General features: G+C 30.8%; 1 protein-coding gene across 1 annotated transcript; it reads right to left on the bottom strand.

Annotated features, from left to right (window-relative positions):
• Positions 1-8,112: 8,112 nt before the first annotated feature.
• LOC139851549 (9-cis-epoxycarotenoid dioxygenase NCED1, chloroplastic-like) lies at positions 8,113-10,366 on the bottom strand. Its single transcript, XM_071840629.1, has one exon. It carries the CDS (start codon positions 10,268-10,270, stop codon positions 8,474-8,476), a length of 1,797 nt encoding a protein of 598 aa, XP_071696730.1. The 5' UTR covers positions 10,271-10,366; the 3' UTR covers positions 8,113-8,473.
• Between the last annotated feature and the right edge of the window lie 5,458 nt (positions 10,367-15,824).

Below are 15,824 nucleotides of genomic sequence, written 5' to 3'. Positions count from 1 at the left end.
GTTTCCAACAAAAATGTTAAGCAATCATTTTTAAAGAAAACACGGTCGAAGTCCAGACTCACTAATGCATCATAACAAACTCGATAAGACACACTAATGCAAATTTTCTGGTTCTCTAAGACTAACTCTCGGATACCAACTGAAATGTCCCGTTCATATTGATTATAAACGTTCCATATTAATTGATTTCGTCGCGAGGTTTTGACCTCTATATGAGACGTTTTTCAAAGACTGCATTCATTTTTAAAACAACCATAACCTTTATTTTATCTATAAAGGTTTAAAAAGCATTACGTAGATTATCAAATAATGATAATCTAAAATATACCGTTTACACACGACCATTACATAATGGTTTACAATAGAAATATATTACATCGACATATGTTTTTTGAATGCAGTTTTTACATAATATCATACAAACATGGACTCCAAATCTTGTCCTTATTTTAGTATGCAACATCGGAAGCTCTTAGTATTCACCTAAGAATAAACATGCTTTAAACGTCAACAAAAATGTTGGTGAGTTATAGGTTTAACCTATATATATCAAATCGTAACAATAGACCACAAGATTTCATATTTCAATACACATCTCATACATAGAGATAAAAATCATTCATATGGTGAACACCTGGTAACCGACATTAACAAGATGCATATATAAGAATATCCCCATCATTTCGGGACACCCTTCGGATATGATATAAATTTCGAAGTACTAAAGCATCCGGTACTTTGGATGGGGTTTGTTAGGCCCAATAGATCTATCTTTAGGATTAGCGTCAATAAGGGTGTCTGTTCCCTAATTCTTAGATTACCAGACTTAATAAAAAGGGGCATATTCGATTTCGATAATTCAACCATAGAATGTAGTTTCACGTACTTGTGTCTATTTTGTAAATCATTTATAAAACCTGCATGTATTCTCATCCCAAAAATATTAGATTTTAAAAGTGGGACTATAACTCACTTTCACGGATATTTCCTTCCTCGAAAATAAGACTTGGCCACGGATCGATTCACGAACCTATGCAAATATGTACATATATATCAAAGTATGATCAAAATATAATTACAACCATTTTTATTATGTTTTAAAGATTTGAGTGTATTAAGTCAGCTGTCCTCGTTAGTAACCTACAACTAGTTGTCCACAGTTAGATGTACAGAAATAAATCGATATATATTATCTTGAATCAATCCACGACCCAGTGTATACACATCTCAGGCTAAATCACAACTCAAAGTATATATATTTTTGGAATCAACCTCAACCCTGTATAGCTAACTCCAACATTAATGCATATAGAGTGTCTATGGTTGTTCCAAATAATATATATACATGGGTCGATATGATATGTCAAAATATTTGCATACGTGTCTATGGTATCCCAAGATTACATAATATATTAGAATACATGTATAATACAATATAAGTTAGCTAGGATATGATTTGTATAGATTTGTTAAACATTTCCCGTAGCTAAAAAGATCAAAAATATCCAATTTTGTTTTACCCATAACTTCTTCATTTTAAATCCGTTTTGAGTGAATTAAATTGCTATGGTTTCATATTGAACTCTAATTTAAGAATCCAAACAGAAAAAGTATAGGTTTGTAGTCGGAAATTTAAGTTACATGTCAATTACTAAAGAGGTCGTCATTTCCATAGAAAGAACGACATCTTGATGACCATTTTGAAAAACATACTTTCACTTTGAGTTTAACCAAGATTTTTGGATATAGTTTCATGTTCATATGAAAAATCATTTTCCCAGAAGAACAACTTTTAAATCAAAGTTTATCATAGTTTTTAATTATCCAAACCAAAACAGCCCCCGGTTTCACTACGACGGCGTATATCCGATTTTATGGTGTTCATCATGTTTTCAGGCTTTAAATCATTAAGTTAGCATATCATATAGATATAGAACATGTGTTTAGTTGATTTTAAAAGTCAAGTTAGAAGGATTAACTTTTGTTTGCGAACAAGTTTAGAATTAACTAAACTATGTTATAGTGATTACAAGTTTAAACCTTCGAATAAGATAGCTTTATATGTATGAATCGAATGATGTTATGAACATCATTACTACCTCAAGTTTTCTGGATAAAATTACTGGAAATGAAAAAAATGGATCTAGCTTCAAAGGATCCTTGGATGGCTTGAAAGTTCTTGAAGCAGAATCATGACACGAAAACAGTTCAAGTAAGATTTTCACTCGAAATAAGATTGTTATAGTTGTAGAAATTGAATCAAAGTTTGAATATGAATATTACCTTGAATTAGAAAGATAACCTACTATAAATAATAAAGGTTCCTTGATCTTAGATGATTACTTGGAATGGATTAGAAAGCTTGGAAGTAGACTTGCAAACTTGGAAGTATTTTTGATTTTTATGAAACTATACTTATGGAATTTATGAAGAACACTTAGAACTTGAAGATGCAACTTGATATAGATCAATTAGATGAAGAAAATTGAAGAATGAAAGTGTTTGTAGGTGTTTTTGGTCGTTGGTATATGGATTAGATATAAAAGATATGTAATTTTGTTTTCATGTAAATAAGTCATGAATGATTACTAATATTTTTGTAATTTTATGAGATATTTCATGCTAGTTTCCAAATGATGGTTCCCACATGTGTTAGGTGACTCACATGGGCTGCTAAGATCTGATCATTGGAGTGTATATACCAATAGTACATACATCTAAAAGCTGTGTATTGTACGAGTACGAATACGAGTGCATACGAGTAGAATTGTTGATGAAACTGAACGAGGATGTAATTGTAAGAATTTTTGTTAAGTAGAAGTAATTTGATATGTGTCTTGAAGTCTTTCAAAAGTTTAAGAATACATATCAAAACAGAACATGTATATACATTCTAATGGAGTCGTTAAGTCTTCGTTAGTCGTTACATGTAAGTGTTGTTTTGAAACCTTTAAGTTAACGATCTCAATTAATGTTGTTAACCCAATGTTTATTATATCAAATGAGATGTTAAATTATTATATTATCATGATATTATGATGTATGAATATCTCTTAATATGATATATACATTAAAATATCGTTACGACGATAATTGTTACATATAAGTCTCGTTTCGTAATTCTTGAGTTAGTAGTCTTGTTTTTACATAGGTAGTTCATTGTTAACACACTTAATGATATATTTAAATATCATTTTATCATGTTAAATATAGTGTATCAATATCTTTATATGATACATATATATTTAGTAGACGTTATCATAACGATAATCGTTATATATATCATTTCGAGTTTCTTAACTTAGTAATCTCATTTCTTATGTATATCACACATTGTTAATATACTTAGTGAGATACTTACTCATCATAATCTCATGTCAACCATATATATATGTCTATATATACCACAACATGTAGTTTTTACAATTTTGTAACGTTCGTGAATCGCCGGTCAACTTGGGTGATCAATTGTCTATATGAAACTTATTTCATTTAATCAAGTCTTAACAAGTTTGATTGCTTAACACGTTGGAAACATTTAGTCATGTAAATATCAATCTCAATTAATATATATAAACATGGAAAAGTTCGGGTCACTACAAAATCTTTCGCTGTGCATTTGCTCATTTTAGAGATATTACTTGGAGTCATTCATGACATATTTCAAAACACGTTGCATTCGAGTCATCGAGTTCATCAAGATTATTACTAAGTGAATTATAGTTGGATATATTATGAAGTGGCATGCATGCCGTCAACTTTCGATGTAATGAAAGTTTGTCTTTTTAAAAACGAATGCAATGTTTGTAAAATGTATCATATAGAGGTCAAGTACCTCGCGATGTAACCAAATGTAATGTATTCGTCCAGATGAATTAGGACGGGTCGCTTCATAATTAATATTAATATAATAATAATAATTATTAAGATTAATATTATTATTATTATATATTTAGTATATCATATAATTAGATTCAATCAGGTTCCATTATTTTTTGTTGTTATTCCCTTTTTCAATTTTCTTCGTTTTCTTCTCTGCACGTGAAACCTTGTCGGCTCTCATCACCACAACAAAACAATCTTTGTCAATTATTGTTGCTGGATAAATCAATCATAAACACGACATAAGTTCCAGGCTGCAATTTGAGAGTTTGAACAGAGTTAAAGGGAACTAGAACCGTATATATTTTTTTCTCTGTTCGTGACATATTCAAATCAATAGATTAAATTCAAACGAAACTTCGAAATCTAAAAATGCAGGATTGTTAGGAATCACCTATTTAAACTATATGTAAGTTTTCAAATTCCAATTTCTTCTATTAATTTCGAATTTTGAAGTCAAACTTTGAAAATAAAAAGTCAACAGAATTGTTCTTTAAGAAATTCGAGTTATTCTTGTTGTTTCTGGATCAATTGGAGTTTGATAAAGTTTCTATGAAGGTAATACTACACATTTCGTGTAGAAGTTATAATCAAAAAACGTCTTAAAACTAAAATCAAGGTTTGAGTTTTGAAGCTCTTCACGAGCCACTTTACAGCAATTTTTTTTATTATTCTGTTAAATTCAACCTTCTGTACAAATGGTGTTGTTTCAATTAAACGTCCTAATTCAAACCCTAAATTCATTATTATGTTTATCGATTGATTCCTAGTTTGTTTTAATTTTAGACGATGAAGAAGAAAAATGATAGAAAGATAAATAGGTTATATAGTTTAATCCAAGGAGATAAAACTGAAATGGACGAGTACTTGGATGGTGGAGTGTGTTGTTGATGAGCGAGAGGTCGAGGGTCTGAGCCCGGGCGTGGGAATTTTTTTTTTTTTTGAACTCTTGTGAGGTAGTTTTCTTACTAATTATTATTATTATTGTTATTATTATGATATTTATTATTATTATGATATTTATTATTATTGTTATTATTACTATACTTAAAATTATTATTATAACCATACTTACAAGTATTAGAATCAATATTATCATTAACATTAGTATAAGTATTAGTTATAAAAATTATTATTATTATTGATTTTATCATTTCAGTATTATTATCCTTTTTAAGATTATGATTATTATTACTATAATTATTATAAAAATAATGAAATTTATTATTGTTTTCATTAATATTAGTATTATTATCATTTTATGATTGACAGTATTATTATTATTAACCTATGTATTATTATAAACATTATCATTATTATTATTAACATGATTATCATTATTAACATTATTATTATTATTATGATTATAGTTATAATTAAGAATATTGTTAGTATTATAACTATTATTATTGTTATTATCATATTTATTAACGACTAATATATGTATTATCATTATTATTATGTAAACGTAAATACTATGACTAATATTATTATCATTTTGTTATTAAGTAACATGATTATTAGTATTATCATTATTAATAAAATTTCTATTATTATTATAAGTATTAGTATTAACAATATCATTATTGGTATTATTATTAATAAAGTTATTATTACTATTATTAGTAAATCATTATTATTATCAAAACTATCATTTTAAATAAATAAATATTTTGTACATGAAATATACTTATTACATATACTATAATTATATTAATATTTCACATAACCATATATATATCAAACTTATTACTATTATTTATTTAAATACGTGCATACAACAAACTAATGATTTTTAAATATAACACTAAACAATAATGTATATAAATATGGATATATTAATATAACTATATAGATATTAAATCATTTTGAATATATACACAAATTAATTATATAATATATAAATTAAGATATAATAAATAAATTTGTTCGATTACGATTATGTGTATTAATAAATATACAAATGATATAGGTTCGTGAATCCAAGGCCAACCCTGCATTGTTCAGTTGTTAAATATCGTCATATGTATTTTTACTACAAAATACAGTATAATGAGTTCATTTGATTCCCTTTTACTCTTTACATTTTTGGGACTGAGAATACATGCGCTGTTTTTATAACTGTTTCCTAAATGCTTTTGAGATATATTTTTGAACTGAGAATACATGAACTGCTTTTATAAATGATTGACGAAATAGACACAAATATTCAAAACTACATTCTATGATAGAATTATTTGGATTCAGAGGTTCGATTTAGTAGTTAACGGAGAGATGATTTTGCATTGCGTATGCATTAGCTCCCGTTTTAACTACCATCGGCGGGATGATTTCGCATTGCACGCACGCACTAGCCCCCGATGTATTGTATTGTATTATAGTCGACTTTGTAGTTGGTAACGGAGGGATGATTTTGCATTGCGTACACATTTGCCCCCGTTTCAGCTACCCTCGGAGGGATGATTTTGCATTGCGTACGCATTAGCCCCCGTTGTAAGAATTATATTGTATTAACCACCACGGTGAGATGATTTTGTCATTGCACTACGCGTTAGCTACCGTTGGTGAGTTGTTGGAAAGGTTCCGGTGTTCTTCATATGAATGATTTTACAGCAGGAATAGACCTGCACAGATTGTTTTCTAATTATGAGTATCTTGTGGTCTATTATAATATTGAAAATGATTGATTATGATAAACTAATGAACTCACCAACCTTTTGGTTGACACTTTAAAACATGTTTATTCTCAGGTATGAAAGAAATCTTTCGCTGTGCATTTGCTCATTTTAGAGATATTACTTGGAGTCATTCATGACATATTTCAAAAGACGTTGCATTCGAGTCGTTGAGTTCATCAAGATTATTATTAAGTCAATTATAGTTGGATATATTATGAAATGGTATGCATGCCGTCAACTTTCGATGTAAAGAAAGTTTGTCTTTTAAAAACGAATGCAATGTTCGTAAAATGTATCATATAGAGGTCAAGTACCTCGCGATGTTATCAAATGTAATGTATTCGTCCAGATGAATTAGGACGGGTCTCTACATTTCATTTGTTTGCAACGTTTTGTTTTAGTTCTTGATTTTGACTTGGTTGTGAACTCTCGTTAGGTGGTTGTTTCTTTGTTGAGTTCAGCAGTTTGCAACATTTTGCATGTTTAGGCGCTTTCATTTTTGATGGAGATCCTATACTCTATAAAAATCTTACTCCATCCGTTCTATAATTATTGTCATGTTTGACTTTTTTAGTCTTTGTTATTCAACTTTGACTTCAAATATTTTAATTTGTCTTACATAATATTTGATGGAATTTATGAGAATGGATTGAGTTTTTAAACGTGTTTTCATTGATATAACTTTCATCGAGTGTTATATAACACAAGGAAAAAAAATTATAGTCAAAGTTGTTAGAAAAGACTTGAAAAATTTAAATAAGACAATAATTATGGGACGGATGGAGTATTGTTTTCTAAAAAAAATTGTAATATTTAATATTAAAATCACTGTTAGTCGGACATTTTTTCGGTGCGGATCCCACAATTTATTGCCTAAATTCGGTTTCTATAATCGTCACATCACACGTCACCACAATTTTAAGTTTCAATCCTTTATCTTTATATCAATCTTTCGTTTCAATCCCATTATATTTTAATCCATAAAATCAAGTCCAGAACTACATTGCTTGATTTGCTCCTACCAACCCAAACCCATTCTGGCTATGCACATTGATCCCAAAATCAAACATAATAGATCCCAAATCTTAGTTGCTATTAGCGTTAGCATTAATATGAAAAAAAAAAAAAAAAAAAAAAAAAAAAAGTCAAAAAGTTGTTCTGCATTATAATCTGCATTCTAACTATCGGTCGGTCATAAATTCAAAATAGATGCAGTCAAGTGGTCTTATGCTTAATCATATACGGAGTAACATGTTAATAAAATTGTAAATATATTTATAGTCTATTTAAATAACAAGATAAATTATGGAATTTTTTTTAAGGAAGGACGTTGTGGACCTAAAGTTTGCCGTTGACAATATATTTATTTTTCTTGAAGCATTTGAGATAATTAATATAAGGTCTCTTTACTTTATTATGATAATATAAGGTCTCTTAACTTTATTACGGAGTATTATATATAACGATTATCATAAGTCAAATTAACTTTAGACGTTTTGAATTAGATTAACTAGTATGCGAAAGTGATATTAACCAAGAATAAGAAGCAACCAAAGTTTAATTCTTTACATTTACATAAACTGTATGTACTATATACTATATCCTATATATATAAAATTATATTCACAATGAAACATAGATGGTGTGTAATAAACATATGCACTCTTGGCTTGTTCAGTTGTACCCAAGCTAAAGCAAGTAACTACTAACGGTTAACTACCATGAGGATTGAGAACCAGCTGAGCTTCATTTTCTACCCTACACACAAAAGCTACAAACTGGTCCCTCAAAAACTATATAATTCCAAAAATCCTTAAAAGAATTAAGAAAATTAAAAACTCCATCCGATAATCGGAAGGTTTATGAGACTCTCCGGGGACGTACTGCCGCCATCACTCCGGTTGCCCTAAACTTCATGCCTGTGTTGCCAAATCTTTGGCGCTAATAAACGTTCCGTGAAATCCATACGGAACCCTCGAAGGCAACTTAACGGTTGCCGTTAATTCTAGCGTCTTTGCATCCACAATTTGTAACTCTGACTTCCATGTTTTTTCATCATGAACAAAAGCTAAAATATGACCAACATCTTCATCACTAGAGTTCGCATCACGGGTAAGAAATAAAGGCTCACCGCCGTATTTCATTTCCCCGTAAATGAAGTTTTTGGTTTCGCCAGTCGAAAGATTGACTTTGGCGAAACCAGAAACTTTAGGCCATGGCTCAGCTATGGCCAGGTACGCGTACCGAGTTTTTCGGCCTAGAAGGTTTTTGTTCACCATTCCAGCTTCCAAATTTACATCATTCTCCGGTGCGATAATTGCACGACGAGTCGATTTCCCTGTTTTTAAGTTAAGACGGATTTCGGACAAAACAGATTTTAACTCCTCGTTACATTCGTTAAAAATTGAATCCGCTGGAGTCATGCACGACCCGATCACGACAACCTCGTCGAGTTCGGGTTCTTCCCAAGCATTCCATAAATGGAAACAAAAACAATCGGGTACTTCGACCCATTTAATACCCGACCCGTTTTCAGCGTATTTGTCCAAAACACCAAAACGTGGCACCTTTTCTTTATCGTACACCACCGGTGAGCCGCCGGTGACCATTTCCGACATCTTGAAAACCACTTGATGGTCAGGAACAACAACAAAATTCTCGGTGATTGCGAAATCATGAACCATGGTCGGTTTCTCCAATTCGATTGCGACATCCTCTGATTTCTTCCCGTCCGGTGAAAACCGAAAATACTTCAAGTATGGTTTTTTGATGACGTCATAACTTAGAGCAAAAAGCTCACCAGAAATTGGGTCCACTTTTGGGTGAGCGATCATGGTTGACTCTAGTTGACCATCAAAGTTATACCTTCCGGCAGTTTTCAAATCCCCTGACGGTGTAACACGCACGTGATAAGGCAAATCGTCTTCTGACATAGCTAACAGACGGTCGTTAAAATAAACCAAACCGGCGTTAGCTACACCAATTCCGTTTGTGTGATCAATTACACCACACAAACCACGTGCGTAAAATAATAACAATTTCGCAATCCCTGAATGCCCATGTAATTCTCCAATTGCTTTAGGAAAAACCGGTTTACCAATGGCTCGTTCTTGAACGAGCCGTTGGGTTTCAGTAAAACGACAAGCGTAACTCGCTTGACCATTTTCGAACTTCACGGCGTAAATCATCCCATCGCCGTCAAACAAATGGTGGCCGGAGGTTGGTTCGAATAATGGGTTAGCTCCGTTACGTAAATAAACACCTTCTATATGTTCAGGGATTTTTCCGGCGACCGGTAAAGATTTTCGTACGGGCTGTTCCGGTACCGGAGAGAAATTTCCGCCGATTTGAATTTCTGGGTCTGCTGTTTTTGGTAAAGGGTGTAACTTTTCTTTAGCTATAATTCCTTCTTCAATTGCATCCAATGCCATTGCTGCAAACTTTTGAATAAAGTTCAAATTTTTATACACCCCAGATGAATTCGAAGAAGAACCCGGCAATTCGATTGATGCGGTTGATGGTTTGGATACAACTTGTTTGGGAAGTTGAAGAATTGAAGGTGTTTGGAGTGCACAAGAAGTTGAATTTGATCTTTTTGAGAAAGAAATTGAAGAAGATGTAGATGAATTGATTCCATGTTTTGAAGATGATGTGAATTTGGTTTTAGGGTTACTCCAATTAGGAGTAGAAGTAGTAGAATAAGAAGCCATTGTTGTTGATTAAAGCAATTCTTGTTTTGTTAATTTGTGAAGAAAACAGAGTAGTGTGAGTTGTTGAGAGTGTTTCTTGTGTGTGTATTGTGTAAGTGGCTCGTTTGAGTTTGAAGAAGAAAGTGGGGGTGAAAGGTTGTTTATATAGTGAAAGAGGTCCACCTTAAAAAAGTATAAAGGAGACCACGTGTTAGATAGTTAGTAAAAGCTACTTGAACTATTTGTTGATTTTATTTTTATTTTGTTATTTTCTTGCTATTTATAAATTTATTACTGAGTATTTTTTTTTTTTTTGGAGGCAGGTAGGTCATCTCAACAAGATTGAATTATCAAGTATATTCTTTCATAGTTCTATGCTTATAACGTGTCTAATAAACAAACAAACAAACAAACGCACATATGAAAGTTTATTATTTTGCTCGATATGTTGATAATCTATGCTGTCTCTAAATAAAAAATACAAATTTTAACATATATTATTATGTTATATTTTTTGTATACTTTTCATTTTTATCTTTTACTATTTTACATATCTTTTTTGTTTTGTATAGATACTTTATGAGTATAAAAGAACATTATATCTTTATTCTAATTCATTTATGAAAGTAGGATTTTGGACAGTGGGAGTACAAATTAAAACCGAACATATGCAATTTCTAACCGAACATATAGTTTAATCGATTTGGAAGAATTTTCAGACTCGAAAGAAAGCTGTAAAGATGCAATGGTTTAGGACAGACTGTTCAAAATTGGTGAAACTAATGAGATATGATGGAGTTAGGTTCGGCAGCCATCTCGCAGAATGCTGGATGAAATAGAACAAATTGAAAATAATATTGCACACTTTTTGATTTCGGTAACGATCAGGAAGATTGATGGAAATAGTCATTACATGGAAGTGGAAGATATGTCACTAGTGTTTTAACGGAGCAGATCAATCGGCATATTACCTCAGATTCAACAACATGTCAAACGTGGAGAAATAAACTCCTTCCGCAGAAAATTGAAGTCTTTGTGTGGCGAGCTCGGCAAAAAAGAATACCTGTCATAACCGAATTAGACAAAAGGGGAAAAGACATAGACTCAACGAGATGCCCTGTATGCGATAACGACATCGAGACTTTAGCTCATACTCTTTTGGATTGCAACTTAGCTAAAGAGATATAAATGGTGGGGCGTTCATTTTCAATCCCCTAGTTAGATAAATGACCTTTTGATTCCAAGCAATTCGTGCAGATATTCTGGTTCAAACTTGAAGTTATGGAAAGCTGTTAATTGGATTTGTGTTTACTCAATTTTGCAAAACAAGAATAGAATTCTTTTTCGAAAACAAAAATGGACGGGACCGATTCCTTTTCAAGAAATACAATCTCGAAGCTTCGAATGGATAAGTAATCGGGTTAAGAAATTCGACCTTGAGTGGCTCCAATGGATGTCAAATCCAAATGTGATGGTCGATCCGGGTTATGGCAGCTGTTAGATATTTAAATCGTTTGTTTCCTTTTTTGTTTTACTTTCCTTCTTATCATTGTATCTTAATAGTTTTCACCTTTTGTTAGCCGTTTGATAGTCTTGTGTACAAAAACTAAAATTAAAATTTTGATCGGTGCAATTTATAGAATGATTGGTAAAAATGAGGAAAGTGGCCCCACATGTTGCAGGGAGAAGTTGTGATGTTTTAAAATCGAAATTTTCTAAAATTAAAACGGAGTAACGTTATTTTAGTACTTTTTTTTTTTTTTTTTTACTTTTTTCCTACTTAAAGGTTGGAGTTTCTCTCGGAAGCAATCTTTTTATCCGTCGAATGAAGAGAGGGATGACTTTTTCTACTCTTGAGAGTGTTTCACTCTGGGTGGAGAAATGACTTATCTTTATTTTCGAATAGGGAAAGGATTGACTACATATCACATTCCCATACACTAATCATGTAGTATTGGGTTTTGTTGTTTTTGTTGATATTATAGATTTAACTCTTTTATCAATGACAAAAAATTTCTATATTGAATAAAGAATTGAACATATGATCTCTGTGTTATTACAGAGAATAATTCGCTCTATACTTTAAACATTTGATGCTCCGAATCAAAACTTTTTTAAAATTAAAAGATGGTAGCATAAAATTTAACAAAGTTCAAAAGAACAATAGAGTATATGACAATATAGATTTAACACTTTTTTCAAAGATCCAAATTATTATAATAAAAAAATTCAAACATATAACTCCCCTGTGTTGCGGGAATGCACTCTTTCATCTTAAAACAATTTTAAGCATCTAATAATTTTAATACAAACATCGACAATTGATTAAAACTGTTTATACGTGAAAATTGCGAACCCATGTCGCAATTTAACACTTTTTTCAACCCATGTCGCAATTTTTGATTAAATGACCCTCGCGCAAAGTTTGATAAAGCCAATTTGAGCTTCCAAAAATGGTGGTGAAAGGAAGGCTGCATTGATACATAAGGTACATTCATACCTAAATATTATATTACTGATTGCATACAAACAGTTGACTAGATCAGTTTGCACTCTCTAATCGGAAATGTTTTTTTATATTTCGTTAATGCTACAGGTTTAGATTAAATGACCCTGACACTACTTCAAAGGTTCTCCAATGCAATTTTTCTACATAGATCAATTTGCACGATGACTCTTTTTTAAGATAAGCTGCAGTAACAATTTACCTAAGTACACATATGTGATATTAACTTTTAGCAATCTTTTGAATACCATCTAGCACATAGATCGCCGCACGTACGAAATGGGCCTCTTTCTAGTTAGATGAAAAGTTGGAAACTAATGTGGCGATAAATCAATTGAATTGGGTAAATCTGAGTATATAAAGATTCATTCTTTCTAGCAAAACTTGAACAGAAAAAATCTCTTACATTTGCAAATTTAATCGTCGGTGATGTTTTAATAAAATCTTTTTCTAGTGAGATAAGAAAGTGTAGAACAAAAGTTCAATGTTTTCTGTGCATATTTTGTTATTAAAACGTATTAGAGACAAATTTATACTTATATAGATATGTCATCGTACTAATAACTTCAAATAAAAGATGAATTAGTTAACTTATAGGGATTTTTCCCCTTTTGAAATGCAAGTATTTTAAGGTAACTCTACTTCTACCATATTAAGTTCATGTTCTATGCATTAAAAAATAGTGCAACTCAACTTTTGATGTATTATATATTACAAATATACGGAGTACGTGTGCATTTGATCGTCCAAATCCTGTTGTTTAGCCATAACAAGCACTAGCATATTTATTGATACTGCCTTAAAAAAAAAGCGTACATATTGATACTTGTAGGTAAGAAATACCATATGTCTTGTCATAGTTCACAACAATAGCAAAAGTCCCATTCATAATACGGAGTATATGATAAACGGGTAAAGAATACTATTTTCTTTATACGCTAATTTTTTATAAAACTAAACACACATCCAATTTAATTTTTACACAAATATATACGTAGTGTCTATCCCAGAACTTGAACACATGACTTCAAGGTCAGAGGGGCACTTGGCCTTTAGTGTATATGCTACTTTGAGAGTACAAATTTTAAATTGTGCGCAACTTAATCAGATAATTTTATAATCGTTTTCGTCCCTTTCTGAGGGTACCTACAATAATGGGCTAGTAGTGAGATTTGAACATTAGATTTCGCTTTGAAATATCACTACTTCACTCACTATGCTACATAGTGGCGTATATAAGGTATAAACGAGTGGGGTAACGTGATAATACTAGTTAAAATTTCTGTTAATATAAAATAGTCTTAAAATTGTATATGATATCACTAAACTATATTGTAGGACCTCATATTTTTTTTAGAATTTATGATTTCTTATTTGTTAACGGGGAACCCCTATAAACGAGTACATTGGTTCTCCCATAACAGGTAAACCTCGAATATCGGGAACCTAGGCGTTACCCTAATGTTTGGAAAACACCTTCCACTGTAAATTCCTCATTAGTTCCAAGAGGACAGTCAAAGATTGAACCCGTAACTTACTATTTCAATAGGTTTCTTGGTGGTTACTTGATCAAAAACCTAAGTTGTTAGGTTTTATGTGTTTTTAAAGGCAAACAATTTAAGACCCCTTAGATTTTTGATTTTTGACTTGGCATTGATTCTACATGTTATACATTACTCCATTATATATATATATATATATATATATATATATATATATATATATATATATATATATATATATATATGTGTGTGTGTGTGTGTGTGTGTGTGTGTGTGTGTGTGTGTGTGTCTATATATGTATATATATATATATATTATATATATTAGGTTTTTAAGCTCGTGCGTTGCACGAGTGTAACAATTCGTACAAAACAGTGTAATTTGCAGTTCATATCGGTATATAAATAGTGATACAAAAAAAAGTAAAGTATAAGAATTATTTAAGAGCCCATGGTGTTGACAATTTTTAAAAATTCTTTTGAGTTTAAGAGCTCGTGGTTTTGATTTTAGAACCCGTGCATTTAATATGTTTTTAACTATATTTAAATTATATACGACGTAAAAGTTATATTATTTTACCAAGATTATATACAATTATTATTTTTTTAATAAAAGTGTAACCCGCGAGTTTAATTTAACAAAAGTTGTTAGTCATTTCAGCAAAATAAAGGTAATCCGAGGAGTCGTCATGTATAATTAATATTATAATAGTTATATTTGTATGTACACAAATATTATATGGACTTAAAGTGTAAATTCTAATCACTTTCATATTTATTGCTAAAAAGAAATGATCCGTTGGTAGTGCATCGAAGCACCGTGTCGAACACAATTTACAGCGTTTAGTTCGTAAAATTATTTCGAGTTGAACGGTGATGACGGTGAAACCTAACTCGCGACGAACAAACAGATAAATTCGTTCAAAAATTTTTGTGAATTTTATTTGGGGAGTTTATATTAAATAGTGAATTTATTTTTTATACCCTTGAAGTTATGTTTTATATCCCTGATAAATTACAATTAGTATCTAAACGTGAGAGGAGTAATTATAAATTTGAAGGAAAAAAAAAAGGTCGACACATTTTTAATATATATATATATATATATATATATATATATATATATATATATATATATATATATATATATATATATATATATATATATATATATATAGGGCCGGTCTATAGAATTTAAGGGTCTTGAACGAGGTGAAAAAAATGGCCCCTAGGCCCTAAGAAATATTATAAACTATTTAAAAAAAAAACTCTTTCGACTTTGCTAAAATGCTAGTGGACTTTAATTTTTTTTATTGCTAGGGCCTTTGATTATTTTTATGGGCCTATTGTGCTTTGTCTTTGTTATTTTATTTGAGTTTTCCTAGGTCTCCTACTTCGTAAATCTCCGATTATATATATATATATATATATATATATATATATATATATATATATATATATATATATATATATATATAAAATATGGGCCCTGGAAAATCATGGGCCTGAGCGATCGATCACTTTACTCCTCCTCCGAACCTCCCATATATATATATATATATAAACAT

The sequence above is a fragment of the Rutidosis leptorrhynchoides genome, chromosome 6 (assembly GCF_046630445.1).
Source record: "Rutidosis leptorrhynchoides isolate AG116_Rl617_1_P2 chromosome 6, CSIRO_AGI_Rlap_v1, whole genome shotgun sequence".
NCBI classification, from domain to species: domain Eukaryota; kingdom Viridiplantae; phylum Streptophyta; class Magnoliopsida; order Asterales; family Asteraceae; genus Rutidosis; species Rutidosis leptorrhynchoides.
Note: the sequence above shows the minus strand (reverse complement) of the source record. Positions and strands in the feature narration are given on the sequence as shown.